The sequence below is a fragment of the Epinephelus moara genome, chromosome 11 (genome assembly GCF_006386435.1).
Source record: "Epinephelus moara isolate mb chromosome 11, YSFRI_EMoa_1.0, whole genome shotgun sequence".
NCBI classification, from domain to species: domain Eukaryota; kingdom Metazoa; phylum Chordata; class Actinopteri; order Perciformes; family Serranidae; genus Epinephelus; species Epinephelus moara.
This window is the reverse complement of record NC_065516.1, coordinates 28,321,307-28,346,837: the sequence shown is the minus strand read 5'-3', so window position 1 is coordinate 28,346,837 and position 25,531 is coordinate 28,321,307. Positions and strand designations below refer to the sequence as shown.

The following is a 25,531-nucleotide window of genomic DNA, read 5'->3' as shown; positions in this document are numbered from 1 at the left end:
TACTGGAGGACTATTACACTCTTCAAAAGAACAAGAATACACCATGTAGAGGTTTGTTCCTTTATTATTCCCATCTTTAACAGCAGAGTGTGTGTGTATGTGTTAGTGTGTGTGCAGGCTGCACTGAGGTGGTAAATATTCCTTTTTACATGTGCTTACCTTCTCTAGTAGCTGGCGGAGCTGTCTGCTCTTGGCATCTCTGGAGCACAGGCTCTGTTCTGGTGCCACCACTGTGCAGATACAGCGCCCATCAGCATCCTGGGCCGAGCTGTACACCTGCCAGCCCTCCTTGGGGCCGATAGTCTACAAGCACAAACAAATACATAAACACACTCAGGTTAGACCCATATTATATTTTAGATTATGTATTGTACAATCATACATTTCATGTTTACATGAAACTGGTTCTCTTTGGAAAGCTGTTATCCTTACATCCAAACATGGCAACAAAGATAAGCTGCTACAGATGCATCCACCGAGGCAACTGCTAAGAGTGGTGATTGCATCAAAACAATCATCAATTCAACTTAGATAACAATGAAAACAATCTTAATCATCATAATAATCACAATAATCAGAATAAATAACTGGTTCATGAACTGGATGTCTGATAGCTTCAGTGTTAAAGTGGATGATTTCTAAGCGTACACAAAGGTGCGCCCCAAGGTTCAATGTTGAGTCCGCTTTGTTTTAGTGTTTATATTAATGATGTTTCAGCAGTGTGATGCATATTCTTAAGCTGCTATTAAAACAAATGCCTTTGTTTTTATGTTTTGAAGCTGAACACTGATAAACACTCTGCTTCCCACTCTGACTAAACACACTAATTAGTCCCATCCTCAGACTAGTACATTAGGTATTACTTTACTAACATAATCCTCTTATTACAAAAATTTGGGCATCTGGATTGCCAACACATTCTTGAGCACATAAAAATATATTTAACAAAAAGTTAAGGTGGAAACTTATACAGAGAGAAGACTTTTTTTTTTTCTAGGGAGAGGGGAGAGGAGTCAAGCATTCTCTCAGGTCTCGATTATGGACATCATTCATAGACATGTGACTGCCTCCACACTAAAACGCCTGGAGGCTGTCTGCCCTTCAGCTTGCAGATTTATTAACAGGTGAAAGCTACTCTACTTAGTATTGAAAAAGGGAGCTGAGCATATCTTGTGGGGAAATGTTGTCTGGTCTTCTGTCTGTGTTAGAAGGGATCGACAAGTGTCTCTGCTAACAAAATGTTTTTCCCTACTATAAATTCCCCTCTTACAAACTAGAAAACCAAAAGTTGGGATTTCGGGATTTCCTCAGGCACCACAAACATCTTTTTTTGTCATATTTAGATAAGAAACACCTCATAGATCCATTCATTATTCATTCATAACTGCACTTGATGGTCATATACATTACACCATCCTAAAGACTGAGACTACAGCTGCATGTCCTAGGAAAAAAGCTGGCAATCCGACCAGTTGATGACCTGTGTAGAAGACACAGAAATAAAGGAAATGGCATTGGCCTTGTATTGCAGTGTAGAGCCAGTACACACTTATATCAAAAGCAAACATGTAAGATTAGACTCTTATTTAATTCCAACATACTCCTGTTTGGTTGCTCATCTTACATACTTGGACACAAGACAGAGATTTTTTATAGCTTACTGGCTGTGGGAGAAAATACTAACCCCTGCAGTGAAAATCAAGTTTTTAACCTTGTTAACATGTCCATATGGTGTGTTTTTTTATATGCAATAAGACGTATAATTAGCAGAATAGGCAGTAAACCTTGCTGAGAAAAGCCAACAGCAAAGCACAGAATAAACTGAAGGATTAGTATGATGTCATGTGGAAGTGTTTTTCTCATCGACATACCTCGGTGTGGCTCTGGCATCAGTCACGTTACTTTACCCTTAGTTTTATTATCCTTACTTTTATCCAGACCTCCACAGAAAACAAAGTCTGCTGCACTTCAGTATGAGATTCCTTATATTGACATAGTTTTCAAATAGTCTATATAATTCAACAGCATAATGGAATTCCTGAAATTCAGTTTTGACTTGTGGTTTCTGTCCAATGTCACAAGCTTTTCATTTTGAAACCTATGAAAACATTCTGGGGGCGCCACTGATCAGAGGAGAAACAGGCGTAGCTCTGTATCGGTATTTGTGCCGACACTATTTCACTTTCACTTCAACTTGTTAGAGCCGGAAATCGGAAACAAGGTTTATCTAACAATGGAAACACATTAGTAGCTGTCTGATAACGCAGTCAGGCCAAGGCTTATGTTATCTATTGCCATTTACAAGCAGAGGTTTGTGTGTTTGATGAGCAGAGTGAAGATGAGCAGGTACGTTCGAGCTGCAGGCGAGCGAGCGAGCGAGCAGGCTAATTGCATATTTATAGCTCCGCACATACTAAATGAGGCAAAGGTGTAGAGTTACATTCAAGCCATTTTACGGCATGAAGGGATTTTTCATGAAAAAAACCCTTCTAAATATGTAATCTTGGTGAACGGAGATGAGTTGTTAGGGGTTTAATGCCAGGGAAGAAGTTTTTTACAGCCTCTGCACATCGCCGCAACATGTGAAGAAATCCAAAGCTTGACAGGCCAGTGCTGAGGAAGGTTTCTGAGCAATGGTTGGAGAATTGCTGTTCAGGGAAGGGGTTTTAGCAAACTGGTAATTACCCTGTGTGGAGTGGTTTATTTTTCATAACCGTGTTGGAGTAGGATATTAAAAACAATTACACTATTGACAGTATCAAAATTAAGTAATTTCCTGCCACCACTATGCCACAGTGTTAGAGCTGCTACATATAATGCACATCTTCAGGAACAAGTATCCTCCATTGCCATAACACAGCGCACTTACTGTTAAATAAAACTGTTGCAGAACTTCGAAAACTAAAGACTTGAACTTTGAGTAACTTCAAGTACATTTTCTCAATAATTCATAGGACCTGTGGCCATCCACAATGTCGAGATTTAGCTGACGCTTCAATCAAGCAAAAGCAGACAAACAAGCCTGAAGATGCTTTTGTATTCATATAAATATTTATGTACTTTGCCACCAAGGACTCTGCCGGTAAACCTTGTCATCCACTATAATCCGAGTGACATATCCGAAGAAAAGTAGGTAAATTTGGAGGAGGAGGGGGGAGTTGGGGAGGATATGAACAAGCAGAAGAGTTGAAGAGGTGGTTATGTTGGAAAACAGTAGCTGGGGAAAAAACAACAAAAAGAGGACAGTGCTGACAAAGAACAAGAAAGAGGACCTGACTGTCAATTAGGCGGAAAGAGATAGATGTAGAAGAGTCGGTATGCAGGCAGATATATTACAGAGAAATACAAAGACAGCAAGCATACGATGATGAGATGAAGTGAGGGATAGGGGAGGCCGCCAATGTGCACTAAGGATAAAATTAAGGATAATGCTCAGAGAAGTAAAAAAACCAAGGAGATAGATGCTTTTGCTGGAACAGTTTATCTCCCCAACGCTTACCTACAGACTATATATCACTTAATGCATGACAGCACAGAGGTAAAAATATGGTGATGTGCACACACTGACTGGCATTACTTATTTGGTAAGGCCAGACTATGACTGTATAATAAATGAAGAACAGCATGTTTTACCTTGTGCAGTTTAATAACGTTGTATTTCACTCATGAATCTGTGTTGTTGATGAGGTGAGGACAAATTTTTCAATATTTTCTACCTCTCACTATGTTAGATAGAAGATCAGACTCCAAGGCTACAATGGTTTCACAGAGCTGCGCGCCAAAGTCTGGTCATTAATCATCCTCACAAAACAGCATCCAGCAGCTCAAAGCTCTCCCCAGCTGCCCAGCGGAGTTTTGCTCTCTGCACAGGCACCACACACACACAAAAACACACACACATAAATATATAGTTACATGTGCTGCACACACAAACACATAACCAGATGCCAAGACACATTTGTGATTCCTCTGTAGTTCTCTTCTTGATCTCCCCATATTTCTTGTCCATGGTTTGACTAATGGCCGTTTGAAGGCTGATTTGCAACAATCATCAATACTTTTGGAGGGAAGCTGCCAACAGACAATTGCGTGTGCCAGTGTTTAATATGTTACCAGTCAGGATCAGAAAACAACAGCAAAAATGTGTCACTGCTTCATGTTTTATCAAAAAAAAAAAAAAAAAGGGATTCTATGAGGCCATCCCGCCCAATCAGACCTGAGATGTATTAACCCTTCTAAGGCTGCTTTAACAACTGCCCTGTTTGGTTCGGTTCATTCAAACTTAGGTTTGTTTGCCCCCTAAGTGTGGTTCCTTTGGGCAGGTGTGAACACAGCAATCACACTCAGGTGTGCACCAATACAACCAGACCGAGACCTTCTTGAAGAGGTGGTCTCGGTCTGGTTACAAATGAACTCTGGTGTGGTGAGAAGGTGTTCCGACCTGGATCTGAACCAACTGCAGTCACATGACACATTGTTTGGGTTAAACATGAGCATGTTACAGTCCTGGAGGATTATTAATGTGCACCTCCTCCTGTACTGCCTTAATATGCACATTCAGCACATCCAATGCATCAAAACATTGTTTTCTAGTTGGAGCCGCGCCTCGTTTTCAAACTGTATGGTTTGACTAAAATGAACAATGACAGCAATATAGTCCACGATGAGCAGCGCTAAAATCAACCTGCGTAGTTGTCCCTCCATTGTGACATTAGAAAGTGTCACATTTATCTTGCAAGTGTACTCTTCTTCAACGTTTGCTTTACTTCCTGGATTTTTCCCACATGGAAATTCTGACCAATCAAGAGCAGCTTTCTCACACAAGGCATTTGATCTGGTCCTCTTGTAAATGCTGCTGTGAGAACATGAACCAACTCTAAGCAAAGCAAGACAACTATAGGTCTGAAAGCACCTTAAAATCAGCCCAGATTTTTATTGTCAATCAAGTGTCCGTTTCCATTTAATCTCACTTCCTGATGGTTCTAGAAGTGTCTTCTTTAAAACAATGAACACAACATGGTGTTTCAATGCAGCAAACATGTCATGCTGTATCAACCTTGATGACAGATTTTATGTTTCATATCTTATATTGCCTCTGAAATAAATTCCCATATGTTTAACTGGTTTTCATCTCCTGGACAACGGCACATTTCTCTCTGTGTATTATATATATAGTCTTTAAACATTAAGGAACAAGAACAGGCATAGTTATTTTTACACTTTAACTTGAAATGGATGTTTTTTACATCTTCTGGTATCTGTTTTATCTCATGAGGACTTTCAAGTAGCTTGATTTGAGATGACATGATTCTTTTGTCTTCATTCTAGAAACACCTTACAAATCAATCATATGCCTCTTTATCTCTCTGACAGTCTCACCAAATGTCACCCTATAATTTTCAGACAGGTTGGATTTGTCACTTAATTAGAAACCATCACATTGTATAATTATTAATACTGTTACGGCATCCACCCAACGCCCAATAGGCTTATCTAATATTGGTCTGTTATTTGAAAAACAGGCCTCCGTTATTCAACAATCTGATATAACATACTGACTCAAAGATTAAGAGACAGTCTGGTAGCCACTAATAATGAATGATCATGACTTTATTGCTTTTATTGCTGCACACAAGGTCAGCCTCACTTCTAGTCCCTATTAATGTCGGAGTTTTATGAGGCCACCTGATTGAACTGTGAATTAGCCCTCAAGCTTTTCGTGCCTCAGTGAAGCCAAGAGTGACATTTACAGTATGGTATATTATAACTATATCTGTCATCAGGCCAATGAGGAGTAAAATGACAGGGAAGGAATGGAGGTTTTTTTTTAACATAATCTTATGTTACACATTATTGTCTTGTAGCAAGCCACATGTCTTCTGTCTTGTGTTATGTTTATGTGTATAGCCAGTTGCTAGCAGTGCGGCTTTATGGATGTCAGTCCGTTGTTTCACCCCTTTGGTCCAGACTCAGCAACTTATTATTAGATATTAATGGTCTCAAGATATTGAATCTCAATGACTTTAGTAATCCCCTGACTTTTCCGTTGGTGCCACCATGATGCTGACATTTTATATATGGATTGCCATGATATTTGGTACAGATATTCATGGTGCCCAGAGGATGCATCCTAATGACTGTGGTGATCTCTTGTCTCGTCATGTAACTGCACCCGCAGGTCAAAGTTTCACACATCTGCATTTACATGATAGACTGGAGCCATGGTTCCCACATGATGAATCCTAATGACTTTGCTCACCCCCCTGGCTCTTCCTCTGACATCCTCATGAGGCTGACATTTGTGGTTTTAAACGAAATGTCTCAACAACTATTGGATGGATTGCAATTAAATTTTGCACAGACATTTACGTCTGCCTCAGGATGAATTCTTATAACTCTAGTGATCTCTTAAGCTTTTCTTTAGTGCCATCAGGTCAACATCCTTATGTGTCCGGTACTTTGGTTGATGACCAAAAAGCCTATCTGCAACACTAATGACATTCCCTTTAGCCTCAGCTGTACTTGCTAATAAACATGCTAACATGCTAAACTCAGATGATGAATGTGGTAAACATACCTGTGAAAAAGTAGCATGTTAGCATTATCACTGTTAGCATGTTAGCTAGTTTGGTATCTTGGTGACTTAGCGCAGTGGGTAGCTGCATTTTTGGGGTAGCTGCAATTTTGTTGCCAATAATTGGTCACTTTATTAAATGAGGCAATATCCACATAAACCATTTTATTTATGTTTTGCTTGTCTCTCCATCTTTGTCTGTGTCGTACAGAAAAAATACATATTTGATTTTGACATTGATGTCAGGCGGACAGAGAGAGTGATTCTTACCAACTGCTATCAGCATATACTAAAGGCCTTTCCTTTACAGCATAACCACAATTAAGCACAGCAGGTTAAATTATGAATTAGACCTTTAAAACCATCAACAAATTGTTGCAAAATAACCACAGAAACTTTTGTGCTTACGTGCACATCAAACCTGTCTTTTTGATCAATTATTCTACAGTTTCTACTGCAGTGTGAATCAACAGGAGTGTTGAAGACGGACAAATTGAAAACAGTGTGCACAGTTCCATGAAAAATCATAAATCAATAAAAACCTCTCTCCTCACTGTTACCTCCCTCGATACTGTCCACTCCTCAAAATCCTCCCTAATGTCTCCATCAAAACACCAGACAACCAGAGAAACCCTGCTTGCATCATTTACTTTTAATGACAGAAGATTGGCAGCAAGTATTTGCTATTCCAAAGTCTCAAATGAAGTATATGATTTACAAAATAAGATTGGTAGAGTTGCCTGTTTGTGTTTTTTTGTTGCCCCTTTATTGGACATTTGATGTTACATTGAACAGTAGAGGTCAGCTAACAACAGGAAACTGAGGCTACAGTTCACACAGGCTCACCAAAACTGGACAATAGAAGATTGGATAAACGTTGCCTGGTCTGATGAGTCTGGATTTCTGCTGCCACATTCAGATGGTAGGGTCAGAACATGGTGTAAACAACATGAAAGCATGGATCCATCCTGCCTTGTATCAGCTGTTCAGGCTGCTGCTGGTGGTGTAATGGTGTGGGGGATCTTTTCTTAGTACCAACTGAGCATGGTTTAAACACCACAGCCTACCTGAGTATTGTTGCTGACCGTGTCCATCCCTTTATGACCACAGTGTACCCATCTTCTGATGGCTACTTCCAGCAGGATAACGCACCATGTCACAAAGCTCAAATCATCTCAAACTGGTTTCTTGAACATGACAATGAGTTCACTGTACTCCAATGGCCTCCAGATCTCAGTCCAATAGAGCACCTTTGGGATGTGGTGGAACAGGAGATTCTCATCATAGATCAACTGTGTGATGCTATCATGTCAATATGGACCGAAATCTCTGAGGAATGTTTCGAACACCTTGTTGAATCTATGACACCAAGAATTAAAAAGGGGGTCCAACCCGGTACTACCAGGGTGTACCTAATAAAGTGGCCAGTGAGTGTACGTAAAAATTGATTTGGTACATTCAAAGTTTAAGTGATAAAACCTAGTCAGTGATGTCTGTAAGAGTCTATTGGAAATGACCAGTCACCGCCCGAGTCTGTGTTATTTTCACCTGAACAACTTTGTTTGCTCACAGCTCGCACACCACACAAAGGTGGACTGATTTTCCAAATCTCAGATCACTCAGTAAAAACATGCAAAGTCAACATTGCACCCACGAAGCATAAACAATCACTTTAATGAATTCCTCCCTGTGGAAGATATGATTCATGCTCTTCACAGCAGACAGGTATCCTGCCAATTACACGCATAATTGAGTCCCTTTTCCGTTTGTTATTCTGTCATCAACATGTATTTTACTTTGACTGTACTTCACACTTAACATCACCTTTGTCCTCATCAGCCTTTCTGCGTGACTGAGGAAAGACGAGAGTAAGAGTGAATGGATAGGTTAATATGGGCAACGTGGTTAAGAGTGATTTAGTGAATGATGTCAGGGAGAGTTAGCTGCTCTCATCAGATCTGAATCACTTCCTTTGCCCTCACCCATGACCGTGAGCAATTTACGATTACAGTTGTACAAACACTGGTGGAAGAGGAGGAATATTAGGTTGTGCTGCTTGTCTTTTTGCCTTACATTCTTTTTCTATCAATGACTGCACTGATTCTAGATAACTTAGGTTTTATTTTAAGGATATGACTCACTTTATATACTTCGTTTTCTACAGCTGAGTAACATTTCTGTGAAAATCACAGCACAAGAAGTTTCTCTGCTGCTCTTTTCACCCCTGTATGCAAAAGCAGCTGGACTCTAGCAGAGGAGTCATTCGGTTTAGTGCTAAGTGGATCTGTTTCGGCCACTGCCAAGATTCATAGCAAGTTCACATACTGTAGCTGACTGTCTGCGCCATAAATGAATCTCCACCCTGCTGAGTATAGCCTCAGTCTCTTGATCTAATTTCCTTTGCCAGTCTCATGATGACTGATTCCATTTGCTATATGAGTCTGGCAATGTGAGGAGCTCCCCAGAGGGGTACCACAGGTGAGAAGCTGAAGCTGAAAAATTAAAAGATTGTCGGTGGCGGTGGCAGAAATCAATCTGTCATAAATACAGTCTAGATAAATAACGTGAGCGGTATCCCTCAACAGCTTTAGCTGGGGCTGCAGACAGGCAACAAATGGACACAAAACAGTCTCATTTTAAGTCCCTATTATCATTGTTTTCTTACTGGAGTGTAACATATGGAGGAGGGGCTGTATGAAGCTTACTCTCAGCTGGCAATGTCTCAGGTAGCACTTTTCCCCCACAGTTCTCAGGCAGTAACAGGAGAATGGAGGCATAAGGTGACAGACTGGAAATATCTCTCACAACTTTACCTTTTGTCACTACTCAGTATGTGTGCATTACATTGCAGAATTGTCAATTAAACAGGTATTTCACTGCTGGAAAGATGGTCTTTTCAAACAGGGCTGTTTACTTGCTGCTACATGACCAGAGAAGACAGAGAAAAAGGGCTGTGCCATTTGGTGCCAAACCTACAGCTACCAGAATGGACTGTTCTGCACTGGACCAATATGCACTCCCGCTGGTGGGTGACATAATACAAGCTTGGCTGTTTTGACCCAAAACACAACATGACGGCCAGCTGCTAACAAACAATCTTGAATTACAGTTCAACAGTCACCTAAAAATGCTTCTAAAAACATTTTAGGTGAGAAATAAGCAATGCAGTAACAACATCTTGGGTCATATTTGATCAACACTGTCTAGACTTGTTGTTTGATCTCATTTTTTCAGAGTAGGTAGAAGTGTGCTGTGTAGGCTATGAATGGTACATGCAGCTTTTTTTTACAACACAGGAAACAGTATGGTGCCCACTTCCTGTTCCAAAATTCTTGGATTATAGCCAAATAGTTCACTTAGGCTGCTTTCAGACCTAGAGTTGTCTCCTTTAGTCTGAATCAGGGACTAATTTTGTCACAAAGTTGCATAATTTCCAAGAGTTGGTTCATGTTCTCACGGCAGCATTTACAAGAGGACCAGATCAAATGCCTTGTGTGAGAAAGCTGCTCTTGATTGGTCAGAATTTCCATGTGGGAAAAATCCAGGAAGTAAAGCAAACGTTGAAGAAGAGTACACTTGCAAGATAAATGTGACACTTTCTAATGTCACAATGGAGGGACAACTACGCAGGTTGATTTTAGCGCTGCTCATCGTGGACTATATTGCTGTCATTGTTCATTTTAGTCAAACCATACAGTTTGAAAACGAGGCGCGGCTCCAACTAGAAAACAATGTTTTGATGCATTGGATGTGCTGAATGTGCATATTAAGGCAGTACAGGAGGAGGTGCACATTAATAATCCTCCAGGACTGTAACATGCTCATGTTTAACCCAAACAATGTGTCATGTGACTGCAGTTGGTTCAGATCCAGGTCGGAACACCTTCTCACCACAAACGAACTGCACCAGAGTTTGTCTGTAACCGGACCGAGACCACCTCTTCAAGAAGGTCTTGGTCCGGTTGTTTTTGTGCGCACCCAAGTGTGATTGCTGTGTTCACACGTGCCCAAACAAACCGCACTTACGGGGCAAAAGAATTTGAGTTCAGTTGAACTGAACCAAACAGGGCAGGTGTGAAAGCACTCTTAAATTTGTTTCTGATGACATTTTACCAAGAAATAGGCCATACAGTAAGAGAATCTTGGTTTATATTTTATCAGCACTGCCTAGTTTTTCATTTTTATTGGAGATTGGTCTGAGTTTGAGAGAGAAAGAGGAGCATCATCTCTTGATCTGCCTCTATACTCTTCGTGTCCGTGGTGACGGGTATATGAAAATGCAGAAGCACAGTCTGTAGGTCGTGCAACAGCCCTAGAGCCATTGAAATCTGCTGGATGACGAGACATGAGCTGAGAGATGAGCCGGGAGATCAGGGCACTGATAAGATGGAGGGAAGTTTACCATAGTTCACTGACACATACTACCCACGTTATGATACAAAGCTAGTTGAAAATTGGCAACATATCTCTATAAGTTGTTTTCATTAAACTTGAATCAGGAGGTTAAAATTGCGTCATAGTAAAACTTTACAAAAAGCCCAGATAAAACATTCAGAGACAAATCCAGGTGCCAGTGGTGCCAATAAAGTTAAATCTCATATCACAGCAATGCTGCCGTCCTGCCTGCCATGAGACAGAGACCTAAACAGATGCTATCTATCCAGTCATCTATCAACCTGTCCAAACAAAAAGCCACCAGGGTATTGGAGGCAAGTGGAGTGGAATGCGCATGTCAGTACTGTAACTGATGATCATACTGCTTAAATGAGTTAACATTTTAGCTCTAATGGCAGGGGAAGATGAACTCGCATGTGCAGCCAGCTCTGTAACCAAACTGATGCAGACATCTAAGACAGCTATGACAAATGGTAACACCCCTAAACGCAGCAGCAACAGCAATCCTGGCAACTATAATCCTGAGACCAAAAAGGTTCCAGTAAGATACTGACAAAGAGATGATGCATATGGAGGGAAAGAGGGAGGGGAGGGGGGGGACACAGCAGGAAGTAAAAGAAAAGGCCATCTTTTCTTTCAGATGTGACTGTGATGAAAGCCGTGCAGGGAGATTAATTTCCTAGAGGCGTGCCACCTTCTTGCCCACTTTGACCCCAGCGAAGAGAAGATTGAATAGATAATTCTGCAGGAGCTCGGCACATTCTGCCCCAGACAGTCTCTGAATGAGCTACAGCATTATCTCGCTCACACCGTCATGCTTCTTCTCTAGGGTGTGCTTCAGCAAGTCCTCTGGCTGAACAAGATGACATGTCAGTCGTAAGCACCACGGAGGATGACAATGAAACAGTCATCAAACATTATCGGTTGAGTAAAGCCAGTGGACATCTCCGGGCCACACTGAATGGCCGTTGCATACACAAGCAGAATACTGAGCAGCTGCGACAGCGCTCTGACGCAAACTTTTCATCAATATACTGAAAGGTTATGATGGGTCGTAGATAGGCTAAATCATAGCCAAAATTAAAACATAGCAATGGTAAGATAAGACTGGTGTATCTGATAAAATTTTAAGCATCCTTATCTAAGCATTGCTCTTTTGGGATACGCCTTGCCAGAGGAGACCTTGTAATTGGAATTTTCACTTATTATGTTGCTAATTCTGGTGGAGCAGCCTGTTGGGATAAGAACCCGTCTTTAATTGAAGCCAAAATCAAATCTGTGTCATCAACATGCTCACGTCTTGGCAGCCTCTCAGGGTTAAGTGTGTGCAAAGTTAGAGTATGCTCATTAGTATTGCACGAGAAACTCTCAACAGTTTTTTCGAACCGCGGTAAAGGACATTCCTGCCATATTAATGTCACAGAATCTGCAGACTTTCTCCAACATTTCACAGCAAAGTGAGTTCACCTGATTATCTCTTGCTCTTTAGCAACCTTTGAATTTTCTCCCTCTAATTATGCTCCGCAGTGGTGTCAGTATGTTGGGATGTTGAAGACTCGCCATTTCAGCCTTAGTTCTGATGTAGAAGAGAGTACAAGAGAGAGTGTACCGAAAATAAAATTATGCATAACTTAAGGATGTGTGCGTTCTCACTGGTTTGGTATCAGCTGGGCAACACCCAATAATTGCAATTATAGGATCTACTGGGGTAAAACTTATACCATCAGAAAACTGCTTTAAACTCTTAAATAGCATTGCATTAGTATGTTCAGTGCACTCTAAGAGGTTCTTTGAAGTTATATTGCAATTTATTTGCTGTAACTACTTTCCTTAAACTTACTTTCCACTTATACTTCAGTTAGTGACTTTCTGTTTCTTAGAGTGCCTCTCAACAACTTCAAGAGAATAAGTTTTAACTTGTTATTTCAAATAAAAGCAGGATATACGGACATGTGCTGTAAATATACAGTAACAAGCTGGCTAACTGGACGCTTTCATGTTTTCTACTGCTAATGAAGAAATCAAAGTCAAAGTTCCTCTTGTATAATGTAGTTATCACTGTATGAGTGCTGAACGTGTGAGACCAGGAAGAAGCTTTGATGTTGAAGAACTTGGTGTTTATATCTTAGACATTTTAGACTGGTATCGATCTCTCTTGCACATCTGCACTAGAAATCTGCAATTAATTATTTGCTAAACCCCTCCCCCGAGCATTAATTGTCCAATCATAGCTTTGCAACCGTGACCAGGCACAGCAGGTCTGTCAAGCTTGGGATTTCTCCATATGTTGAAGCAGCGTGCGCAGGGCTGTAGCAAGAGTGATGCTTGACATTTTAAGAGGCTAGGGGGAAAAAGACACCACCCTGTATTTTTCTCCAGCCTTTTGAAAAGCAAAATGTGAAAGTGTGTAAGGACTGGGAAAACATGGTGTGTTTTTCTGCTCTAACATAGGCTGCAATTGTTAGAAAGCCTGGCTCACTATCTTACTACCTGCAGTAGTAACTGTGTGTTAACCTCTGAAGCCAATGAGTACATCACTTCAGCCTATCAGCCATACAGGGTTATGTTAGAATAAAACAAGAGTCTGATCTTACATAGTTCCTTATCATACGTATCAGATAAGGGCTGACTAGCTGAAGATTTCACTACAAAAACAATAATGTTGTTTCTGTATCTTCTACAAGGATCATCAGCTGCTGAGGGTGCTGACTATTTGCCTGGTACATGCAGCATTAATATCAGTCTTTTAGTAAAATATGCATGTTGCCATCAAGTGCATCATGAACACCCCTTTTAAAAGATTCTCATCTTAAAATGAGAAGCTGGAAACATTTAAGAGTCTGTGGTTTTAACCCACTGACACTGGTTTAATTAGCCAGCCAAAACTGATCCAATCTCCCAGCCAAAGCCATCATTTTAGCTGAGAAAACTGACCTTTTGCTAAGTCCCGTCCCTGGACGCAGACTGGCCAATCATTATGTAGCATCAGGCCGGCTCAGACCAGGGTCCGACAACAACACAGCTGTGCTCCATTGATTTAGAGTTCCTTCATTTTCAGGCTGGTTTTGTGGATTTGGAGCTAAATGATGTGCCTGGGGCACGTCGTGTATTAATGATACTCGTTACCTGGAGAGGTTGGAAAAAGATATACGTTTCTTCCCTGTTCCAAAACCAAAATCANCTGGTTCAATATCAGCAAAGTTTCCCTTTATATTCATTGTCTTGTGTGGCGATCAGCAGTGATGTGGTGGTTCACTTTTACACTGTGATCTGTAGCCTATAGTTCGGCTTTAGCTTCTAACTATCTTTGTCTTTTTAACCTGTTGTTGCTGCTGAGTCAGTTTGACATCCTGGATATATCCTTCAAACACAGACTGTAGACCCCTCTGTCTGCTTCTCTCTGGAATCACTCTTTCATTTTTCCAAATATATGATAACATTTCTTCAGGGAGTGCAGTTAGTTACAATGTGGGCTCCATGCTTACTGCGACAGCTGTCGGACCATCACAAAGGGGCGGGGCTTAGCATAAGGTCAATTGATTGTTGCCAGATATAGACTGTAATGACAAATTAGTCATTTAAAAGATTGATACAAATTTGAAATTGAGCAGAAAATCTGCCACCTCTTATGAGTGTAAACCAAAAACAACTGCATAGAGCATTGGAGGCAGGGCGCTGTTCATTCCTATGAAAGTTGCTCAGTGGCACATGAACAAAAGTTCAACTTCTTGAATATAAAATTCCCCGCCTTCTACTAACTTGAATTGGGATAGAATTATTTAATCCTGCTGCTTTGCAAGACTTTTGAAATGTTATTGAATATTCGTTTCATGGAGCTTTTGACACTCAAAAAGATGTATTCACTGATTTAGAGACGTCTCTTTCCTAATGTAAGGCTATGGGAAAAAGGTTTTTTGGGCCAGATGGCATCACGTGATGGACCTGGAAGTTGTAAATACACGGTTTGGCTACTATCCGTTGACCAGTTCTACAAAAAAATAACCCCTAAAATACACCAAAATACTTATGTCAAACTCAACTAAACTCTGCTCTAGTACCTCACCATCAGTCTAGATCAGCCTCCCTTTTTGAAGCTACTTAATAAGTTATATTACATTTTATCTTCGCTAGTAAGAAATTAACAAGCATAGCCCATGATCATCTCTCTGGTTGATTGAGTACAGTATAAATTTATTGAGACCACAAATGTCTTCCATTCCCCTCAAGATCAGCCTTTCAGCTCTCATCCAGTCATATGCACGTAATATGTGCTCCACTTGGGCTGTAATTATAGTAATCATAAGGGCAACAGAGGGAGAGGGTCGTAACTATGCCCCCTGGTAGTTTCAACACCATGTCTCAACTCCTGTAATTATAGCTTAGACTGCTATTAGCTGAGATGCGTTCACCCAGAGGAGTGAAAACGAGCTCAAAACAAAAGGAAGCCACTTTAAAGACTCATAATCATCATATAGAAAAAAAGAGAGAGATTTTAAACATTTATAATTATACATATTATTATTACATCTGTTGATGATTATATTTCTCAATCTGGACTGTATTTTAGCATGTTTTTGTGTCTAAGTGACTAATGAAGACCAAAAACTTGGGGAACTGGTCCAGTATTGAGGGAGAGCAGTGCAGTCACAGGTGTGAAACAGGCTGCAATGTAATTCTGACGAGCACCGTTAATTTGTGTCCACTGAAAGTGTTTTTTGCCACTGACAGGCTCTGATTATTATTAGAAGTGTCTGACAACATTACAAGAAGATGTTTTCCTTAACAATTAAATGATCCAGTCTGTTTGTTAGTGTGTGTGTGTGTGTGTGTGTGTGTGTGTGTGTGTGTGTGTGTGTGTGATCAAGTCTGGCTCAAGGAGAAGTCTCGGTCTGCAGTCTGCCAGGAAAACAATGGTGCAAACGTTAGTGAGAGTCGGAGTGAGGGAGGACTTTGTTGTGTTAGAGTGTGTTAGAGTACTGGAAGTGAAGCTTAGTGTTATCTAAAAGATTCTCAATGTCATGGCTGAATATTTAACTGATATCAACAATGTGGGAGTCTTGATCACACACAATGACAAACAGATCGCATCAGCGAAAGGTTAGGAAAAATATCTTTCCCATAATGTTGTCAGACATTCACAATAACAATCTGAGCATGTCAGCGGCAAAAAAAATAAAGATAAGCACTTTTAATGGATGTAAATTGACGGTGCACAATTGCCTGTAGGGATTACATTGCAGCCTGTTTCACAGCTGTGACTGCACTGCTCTCCCTCAATACTGGACCTGTTTCAGAAACTGTTGTCTCCATTAGTCACTTGGACACAAATACGTGGGAAAGCAGAGTCCAGGTTTAAGCTTCCCTTTAACTTTGCAGATCCTGTCTTAGCTGTTTGGTAACCATAGTATGGGTTAGGATCTGATTTAGATAGAAAGCCATTATAGATGAACAGTTCCTTCAGTTAATGTACCTCTTAAAAAATTTAATATAACTTAATATAACACCATATTACTGGCTTCACCTCTAGGGCACCAATTATCAAATTATGTTTTTTTATCCTTCATTCATTCATATTCCATAACTGTTTATCCTGTTAGGGGGCGCAGGGTGGCTGGAGCCGAGCAGGGGTACACCCTGGACAGGTCACCAGACTATCACAGGGCTGACACATAGAGACAGACAACCATCCACACTCACATTCACACCTACGGGCAATGTGGAGTCACGCTTACACAGGGAGAGCATGCAAACTCCACACAGAAGGGCTCCTCCACCCTGGGGGATCGAACCAGGAACCTCTTGCTGTGCATGGAGTAAAAGTCACACCATACCATCAACAAATGTCTTATAGTGTTTTTTGTGGCGTTTCTTTTGTGGAGATTAGCCATTTTAATGACAGTGTTTGCCTCCTCAAGTGGGAATATTCCACCAAAACAAATCTCCCCCCTTAACACTATTTTGCAAAGGCACTGTCTGCGTCCTGGGCTTAGCACCAGCCGTGACGATTGTGTTTTGTTTTTTTTAAAGAAATACAAACAAGCCACAGCATATTTCTCTTGTAGCACAATGATAATGTGTGCTTCCAGACCTTTCTATAGCACTGACAGGTCTGCCTTCACAAGACTAGTGACATGGGGCTCTCCCTGTTGTGGTGCAACTGACAGAAGTGCTCCTGTAGATTTACAAAGTGAAATGGTTGCCATAGCAAAAATATTTCTGCCCTCTATGTCCCACACGTAACCAAGGTGGCAACACCTATTAGAAAATTGGTTGCTCATCTGTCCGGTATCCCACGCCCTCTCCTATTTTAGTTAGTGTTAATTTCCCAAATAGAACATTTTTGGATTTCCCTATCGATGTTACAAACATCTCCTACTCATCTGTGTCTAAGTTAAGTGCCTGTCATTGTTTTTGCTTCATTGTTTGTATGTTTCAATGACTAAAACAACCGTTAAAAAGTTGTTTAGTTCAACAAGTCGAGAAAAGTAGCATCAGTTTCTAGGTAACAGACATAAAAGCTGGTGAGCGATGTCGGATTGAGTATTTAGGATTTCCTTACCTTGGTTAAGATAGGATGAAGTAAGATTAAAAGTTACTTAGTATTTGCTTCTGTAACACCAAATTGGGGTAAATACTATCTTAGACTCTTCCTATCTTAAGACTTAAAATAGGAAGTTTCTGTAATGCAGCCCCAGGTGCTTATCTGTCACTGTCAGTACTTAGACATCTTATTACTAACAACAGAATGAATTCACTTGCCTGACAATCACAGACAGTCCCCACCCCACATACCTAACACCTGACACATCCTATAGCACGTATTCAAAGACAGTGACAGAAAAGCCATTACAACCTCACACAGACTCAAACAGCCGAACATATTCCTAAGTCCAAGCAGAAAGTGCCACATATTTACCCCGCTGCTGGTCTAAGCGATTCACATCCATCATCAGTGGACTTTCTTTATTTCCAGTCCATCAGCTCCGACAACCCCCTCCCTGCTTCAAACATGAAACATGCAGCGTCACAACTAATGACTTCGCTGGCAGTCTCGTGGCTGGCTGTTTGCTTTGTTTGTGTTGACACATGTGTATTTAGAGGGTGTCATCTTTAATTTGGCCCCCGGAGGAAACGGTGATGTGAAATATGAAACGGCGGTGTGTGTGTGTGTGTGTGTGTGTGTGTAGGTGTGTGCCCACAGCATCTCTCATCTTTTAATATGGCATCTGTGCCAGATAAATTTTCCTACTGAGCCTGACTGTATCATCCACATAAATGCTAATGTAAGCTGAAAAAGGTTTTCAAACAGGCAGAAACAACATCAGCTGCTGGCAGACGACCCCTTCAGCTCTACAATACACAGTCACTTCAAAGAATGCCTCTCTGTGCTTCATGCGATTAACGATCAACAGGACGTCATATCAATGAGAGGAAGTAACATTTTCTCTGCAGGATTTCCCCAACCTTTGCAGCTGTGATCATATTTCAGATCCTATTTTTTTTCATGTGTGATCAAAACCTGAAACCTTTCAACAGAAGCTGAAAACTGTAACTCACTAAACAGGCAAAGCTGGAATTTACATTACAAGTGGATTAGACTTTTGTGTGTGAGTGTGACTGCATGTTGGTCTGTGTGTACGCGTGCCTTCCACCTACTCACAGTGGCGAGCACAAAGGGCAAGTGTCTGCACAAAGAGTCATCCCACTGGTGTTGTAACTAAACTCCCGAGAGAAACTGCTCCCGAACATCCACATTATTCACAGTTAAGCTAGTTTTGTTCAGCGCAGCCATGCACATCATTTGTTGTTTATCCACTAAGGTGCAAACATATTAAGAAGAATTAAGGTTTGCGAGGCACCTGTTTGCTGTTACTAACCAGATTACCTCACATCCCAGGGAACAGCATGGCACTATTAAGCACAAAAGCCAGTTTTAGCATAGCTGCAACACATTAAGTCCTCTTATCTGCTGTTGAATTTCATCTTTAAAAACACATTCAGCTGCAAATGTTGAAACTGAAAATGAATTTCAAATGGAGCCAGAATAAGCATACTGTAGGTACAGTACTGTGATACTGGATGTACTGCAGAAGAATCGTAGCCTGTTTATGTCTGGCATTAGCAGATTATAAAAAAAAGGTAGAATGAAAGACATGAAATATAACTTACATAAAATCAATGCAATTCAACCTAAAATCTCAAAATTGATTTTTAGCCATTAGCTGTGACGACTACGGGAGGATACATCCAGTGAATTTTAAGTGGGCAATTGAATTGGTTTGACGTCAGACTCCCGGAGTCTATTAAGTCCCTCTTCCTCCTCCGATCGATATGTCCTCCAGGTGCGGAATATAATGTGTAATCATAAAACACAAATTCCAGTCATCATTTTGATCATGATGAGAGTAACACAGTGCCGTTAGCAGTCACTGTGTAATTACCCGGCTGGCACAGACCATAAGGGAAAACTAAACTATGCAAATATTTCATTTCCTCACAAAGGCTCCTTGGGGATCCGTTGTGTACATTGCAGAGGTAATATCTGCCAGGATCATGCAACACCACAATAAAAGGGGACTCCACAGCAGTAGCCCTCGCTTCAGCCGGTTTATCCAGAATGAATCTGGGTTGTAATAGGTTCCTTTACAGTTGCTACACTGAACCTGTGGGGAAAAAACAAAACCCAGCACTGACACATACACTTAAATGCCAAGAGGCACTGTGGAGGCTGCCACCCCTCTCCATAATGAACAAAGCCTTGTGTACAGGGTCTGACAGCCTGAGTGACAGCTTCATAATTTCCAGCATAGTGTAATACTATAAAAGGTTTGCCTTTCCAGATCGTTTTTAAACACCGAAGCAGAAAGGCCTTTGGGGCCGCGCTGGCGATTTGCATGCAGCTCTCGCTCCAGCAATATTTCATATTCCTCAACAGCAGCGGTGTATTCATTGATTTAATCAAAAACAGATGAAAGATAGAAACTGAACTGAATGATAGTCATCAGAGGTAACCAGGGGTAGCACTGCAGAAATACATTTATAAAGTATAAACACAATGACACGGAGTAGATATCCAGAGCTCTCTGTTAATGCAATGACTAAGAACCTGTGGACCAGGGATGCATAGCGCTGCGATGATTATTTTTATTGCTGGTTGATGTGTCAATTACCTTTTCACTGAACTGCTTAGCCTATAAAGTGAAGGTATCCAACTGCTTTTCTGTGTAAAAACTTAAGACTTAAAGTACCACCTCTAGTCATGGCAATGCAGTTCGCCTTAATGTGTTCATAAGTGAATGATCATCACAGTTGGAACATGCTGGAGCATTGATGGGTATGTTGGAGTGACGTGTGTGTGTGTGGAGAGCGGTAGAGTAAGAGAAAATAAAAAAGCAAAAGCTGTTTGGGGTGAAGAAAAAGAAGATGAAATTTGCAAATTCACACAAACTGTATTTGGTTATTGTTTGATATTTTTTGATAGCTTATTAGCCGTTCTTGTTTGTCACAAATACGAGATGAGAGGGGGGTTGTTGGGGGCACCAGGGGAAACTTGCCTAGGGCGCCAAATGTGCAGTGACACACAGTAGATATCCAGAGCTCTCTGTCAACGCAATAAGTAAAAACCTGTGGACCAGGGATGCATAGCACTGTGACAATTATTTTTAATTGTTGGTTGATGTATCAATTACCTTTTCACTGAACTGCTTAGCCTATAAAGTGAAGGTATCCAACTTAAGACTCAAAGTACCATCTCTAGTCGTGGCTGTACAGTTCACCTGATCATCACAGCTGGAACTATAGCGTATGCAACCCTGGCATAAATGTATTATTCTGACGTGACTTCAGCTAAATGATCTGGTTTTAATTCAGGTCAAATTTGGTTATGTGAGGAGAAGCAACTGTTCTCCGAGCTGGTTGTCTGAATAACAGGAAATCAGTGTTTGAGGGACAGGAAACACAACAGGCGAGTGAACCCTCAAAATATGCACCTCCATGTCTGAGCCTCTCTTATTTTAAGTCTTGTTTATGCTACAACAGAACATGCTGGAGCACTGATGTGTGTGTGGAGAGCATTAGAGTAAGAGAAAATGAAAAAGCAAAAAGCCATTTAGGCTGGAAAAAAATTAGAACAAACTGTATTTTGTTATTGTTAGATATTTTCTATCATTTGCTTATTAGTTGTTCTTGTTTGTTATAAATACAAGATGGGGGGGGGGTTGCTGGGGGCGGGGGGGGGGTTGCTGGGGGCGCCAGGGGAAACTTGCCTCAGGCACCAAACGTGCTGGGTGCACCACTGTTTGAAATCATATGAAACAGAAAATGCAGCAAGTCTTCACATTAGAGGACCTGTAACTAGATAGATTTGGCATTTCTGCATTTATTAATTAATTTTCTATTAATCACCTGATTGTTTCAGGACTAGCAGAGGATCAAGGATGTCAGCCCTTCATATAAAGCATATCTGCACTGACTGTGCTCTGCTCAGACACGTTTAGACAACTGCATGCAAAATGATGTTTCCCCTCTTGTGTGTGTGTGTGTGTGTGTCGCTGCAGAGCCACACAGAGCCTGTGTGTGAAGTTTCAGCACCACAGAGTGGACAGCTCCACACCCTCACCACCACCAGGAGACCATGAGCAACATATTGATCTCTCCATTAATCATAAGCGACTTTGAGCGGACTTGTCAGCTTCAGTCACGGTCATTCAATCTTTCCCTTATTACAAAACTACAAATCACTGCACATGCGATTCTCTTCCCCCCACACATTAACGTAAGTGTTAGATAAAGCAAATACTGACAGAGGCATGAACGCAGTATTAAATTTAGACAGAAGGGAGACAGTCCTGGGTGGGGGATGAATAGGTTACGCCACTGGGACTTGCTCCTGCGGATCTATCAGCTATACGGCACAAATTGAAGCATCTTTAAGTCTTAAGCATTGCCGTGTATTAAAAACAATCTTATGCTGCATGACTGCCACGCCAAACCCATTTATCTTGCAAACAAAATAAGATCCACAAGTGGGTGAAAAATAAAAGGTGATCAGTCACAAAATGGATTGTGTTTCAGCATGAACTCAATTTTGGCACATAAAATTAACGCATTATTATTCAGAGAAAACAAAGATGCTGCCTCGATGTTCTGCTTATTGTACATTTTTACTTAGAAATATGGTGCGCAAAACTACACAGAAAATGTGCCAGCTTCATAAACCTGCACACAGATGCCTACGCGAATGCATAGGGTCTGTTTGTACACATAACTCACACTGCTTCTTAAATAAGTCTGAAGTTTAACAAATGATTCACACTACTTGTTTCAGCCCAGCTTTGTGGATGCGCGCTGCAGACAAAATCTGGTTATTTATAGTTTTAAATTATTGCTATTATTATGGGAATAAGTGCAGCCAGGTGCAGTAAACATACACCGAAGTGTGGTGCATGCTTTGGATTTGTAAAGCTCCAAAAATCCTCTCTAGCCAGACTTACATTGGTGTTGCAGAATAAGGCAATGTTAAATTGTGCGACTTTGAAGTGAAGTTTGGCGTGACAGCCTCCGTTAAACAAACTGGCACGTACCGGGGTGATACTGTGTGAAAACTACAGCCTTTATGTCCCCAAATAAAAACATATCATAGCTGTTAATAATCAGCAATAATCACAGCAAGGCTCTGATATGACACAAGCGATTAGAAAATTATTTTAAAATCAGAAACTCACCATGGAGGGGTATAATCCGAAGATGGTGAGGGAGAGGACGGGGTACAGGACGCTCAACAGGACCCGCATGGTTACGGGCTCCGGGCAGCAGCAGCCACTTTTCTCCAAGGTGCAGTCCTTTAACATATAGAGCTCCCTTTTTTCCTCCTGCTCACCTCAGCGCGTCTCTACTGCTGGCGAGGCACGGATTGAGCGCTCCGACGGCGGCGCAGGGAGCACACGTTCACCGGCATCACACCCACCGCTCCCCCCGGTGCTCCGACTGAAGGCAGTGCCGAGGAAAAAAGTTTTGAGCGAGGGGGGAAATATTCAAATGTTTCAGTTCCAGCAGACTGCAGGGGAGGCGCACCAAGGATGTGACATCACTTGATGGCTTTTTTTTTTTTTGGGGGGGGGGGGGGGGGGTGTTATCTATCTATCTATCTATCTCATTTTGCTTTAATGCCATGGCACTGTGTGTATCAGGTTATCAGGATTTTGATGACCTTCATATTCACCTTCAGATGTTGCCTATTTGTCCTCCAAGGGGACAGAAAAATGCTGTGCCCTTGCTGACTCCTGTGCCTCTTACTTTCACCATGCACTCAAGATCCTGCCAAAATCTACAGTGTCCTCCTTGTGACAGTCTGACATTTAGTTTCCACTCAAATTGCCATGCATGGATGTCAGTGTCAGTGATCGTAACACACACTTACACAAAGGAACAGGCTTGTATTGTGAGGGATTAATGGGCTGCCTTCCTTTAAAACAAGGAATATTGTCTCTGTCCATGAACAAATAGTTGCACACATGATCTGGCGCTATCATACAAACTGGCCTTCACTAACCTAATGGTGTCTATCAGTAACTGTGCTGCCAGAGCTTTGGAGCAGGTGTGTTTCATGGATGTGTTTTCCCCACTTTACGCTTGTATAAAATACACTAACCTTCAAGGTCATCAGTAAAAAACAAAGAGACGTGAAACAGGTGTAGCAGCAACAAAAACCCATCACCGATAAGACTAAGATTCCTCACATTTCCGTGGGAAGGAGAGGGAAGCAATCGAGGGAGCCTGGTTTTTTATGACTCTCATTTGGAGGGAGAGCTTAGAGGTTTTTATTTACAAGGCCGACGGGGAGGAGGGGGGAGGGGGGGTTCTGCACACATCTGTGGTTACCTTCATATAGTTTCATGAATATCTCATGCCTGAGATATTCATGAAACTATTCATCAGCGGAGCAGCAGTGGGGGAGATGAGATGCCAGTGCAGGCTACAGTGTGAAGATGCTGCCTCTACAAAAGCAGCGGGACAATGCCATGAGACGCAGTGCTGCTGGCAGTCATAGTCGGTTGAAGTCTTGATAATCTGGTCATCAGCTGTGTGACACTTTGCTCTGGGGGCTCTCGTCTAGTGTCATGAAGAAGAATCTCTCCACACCCTGCTCTGCTTTTCAAGGTCTGTTTTCAAGGCTCTGAGTCTGTTGTGTGTTGTCACAGCAGCAACTCTCCGTTCGTTAAAAACACAAAGGTCAGTATAGCTTTGTGTGTTCTTTTTTCTGCGTGGTACATCCTCGTGAGAACGTTGGCTCGTGAGAATCAGTAGAAATGCATACTAGAGGATTATTCTGTTGGTCACCAGGGTCATCCATGTGTTCTTGTTGGCTTGGATACTCTGAGCGCCTTCTAACACAGACTGCTGATGTGGAGAGATAATAGATTAAATCAAATTAGAAACTTTTACCAGCTCTGAATCTAAATACATCTTAAACTAGAGAAACCTCCGCCAAGGCCGACTGCCCTGTTAACAAAAGTGAAAAATAATTTGTGTATCTTCAGATCCACTTCAGAATATAATGGGTTCTTCCTTGGCCCATGCTACACCCTTCCAACAAGTGTCACGGAAATCAGGCCAGTAATTTTTCCGTAACTTTGCTGACAAACAAACCTTCTTGGTGGAGGTAATAATATACAGCTCCACGTGTTGTATTCAGCAGATTTCCAAGAATGCACATCAAAACAATTCTGTCAATGCAAAAATAATCCCCCAGATAATACATCCTACAGACTTCAGTGATCCCCTGACCTTTCCTCTAGCACCACCAGCAGGCTAAGATTTTTGGCTTTTAGTGAAACGTCTCAAAACTTATTGACTAGATCGCTATTAAAGTAAAACCTCAGAGAGCTGCTATTACTGCTGAAGGTTCTTTGTTGTGTTGAAAAGGCAACAGACAGATTTTTCTTAACGATGTCAAAATATTTTCTAAAAAAAAAGATTTGTCTTTCTTTCTTTCAATACAGCTCAAGTCATTCAAACACTTTTTTAAAACATACATTCAGTTTGTGTGCTAAACAGGATGAAATTGTGTAGAGGAGTAGTGCTGGACCTAACACATTCAGCGCCATAGGCAAGCTTTCCCTGAGCCCACAAAAAAACTACATTATTAGCTTTATATTTAATGTTTTTATTACTAGGGCTGCCCCCCAACCAACGACCAAACGTTCGTCGACCAGAAAGGTCATTAGTCGGCAAGATTGCATTGGTTGCCTGTTTGCAGAAAATAAAGTGAAACTCTAATCAGAACTGCGCCTTTGTTAAAATAAATCAAAACCTATATGACTGCACCATGTGGGACTTTAATTTAAAGGACAGACACAGGAAGTGTCCACACTCAGCAGTTAGACAGGAGTCAGGTTAATTTCCAGGGCTGGTACCTGCAGTTATTCCACAGGCTAGTTAATAACATGTCGGGCAGGAAATCCAAAGTGTAGGATCATTTTGAGAAGGTGAAGGACGAACCCAAGGTGATATGTAAACTCATCTTCATTGGTCGACTACAAACATGACGTATCATCTGAAACA

At 41.3% G+C, this 25,531-nt stretch overlaps 1 protein-coding gene across 2 annotated transcripts in view; it reads right to left on the bottom strand.

Moving 5' to 3' along the window:
* olfm3a (olfactomedin 3a) overlaps window positions 1–25,531 on the bottom strand; it is a 57,922-nt gene that overhangs the window by 5,476 nt on the left and 26,915 nt on the right. Inside the window, exons 4-5 of one of the 2 annotated variants that reach the window (XM_050056165.1) lie at window positions 22,693–22,954; window positions 160–303 (exon numbers count right to left, since the gene is read on the bottom strand). In XM_050056165.1, coding sequence (XP_049912122.1) covers window positions 160–303; window positions 22,693–22,818 — 270 coding nt within the window. In that variant the 5' untranslated portion in view covers window positions 22,819–22,954. The remainder of the gene's footprint in view (window positions 1–159; window positions 304–22,692; window positions 22,955–25,531) is intronic. The other variant, XM_050056167.1, reaches the window with a different exon arrangement.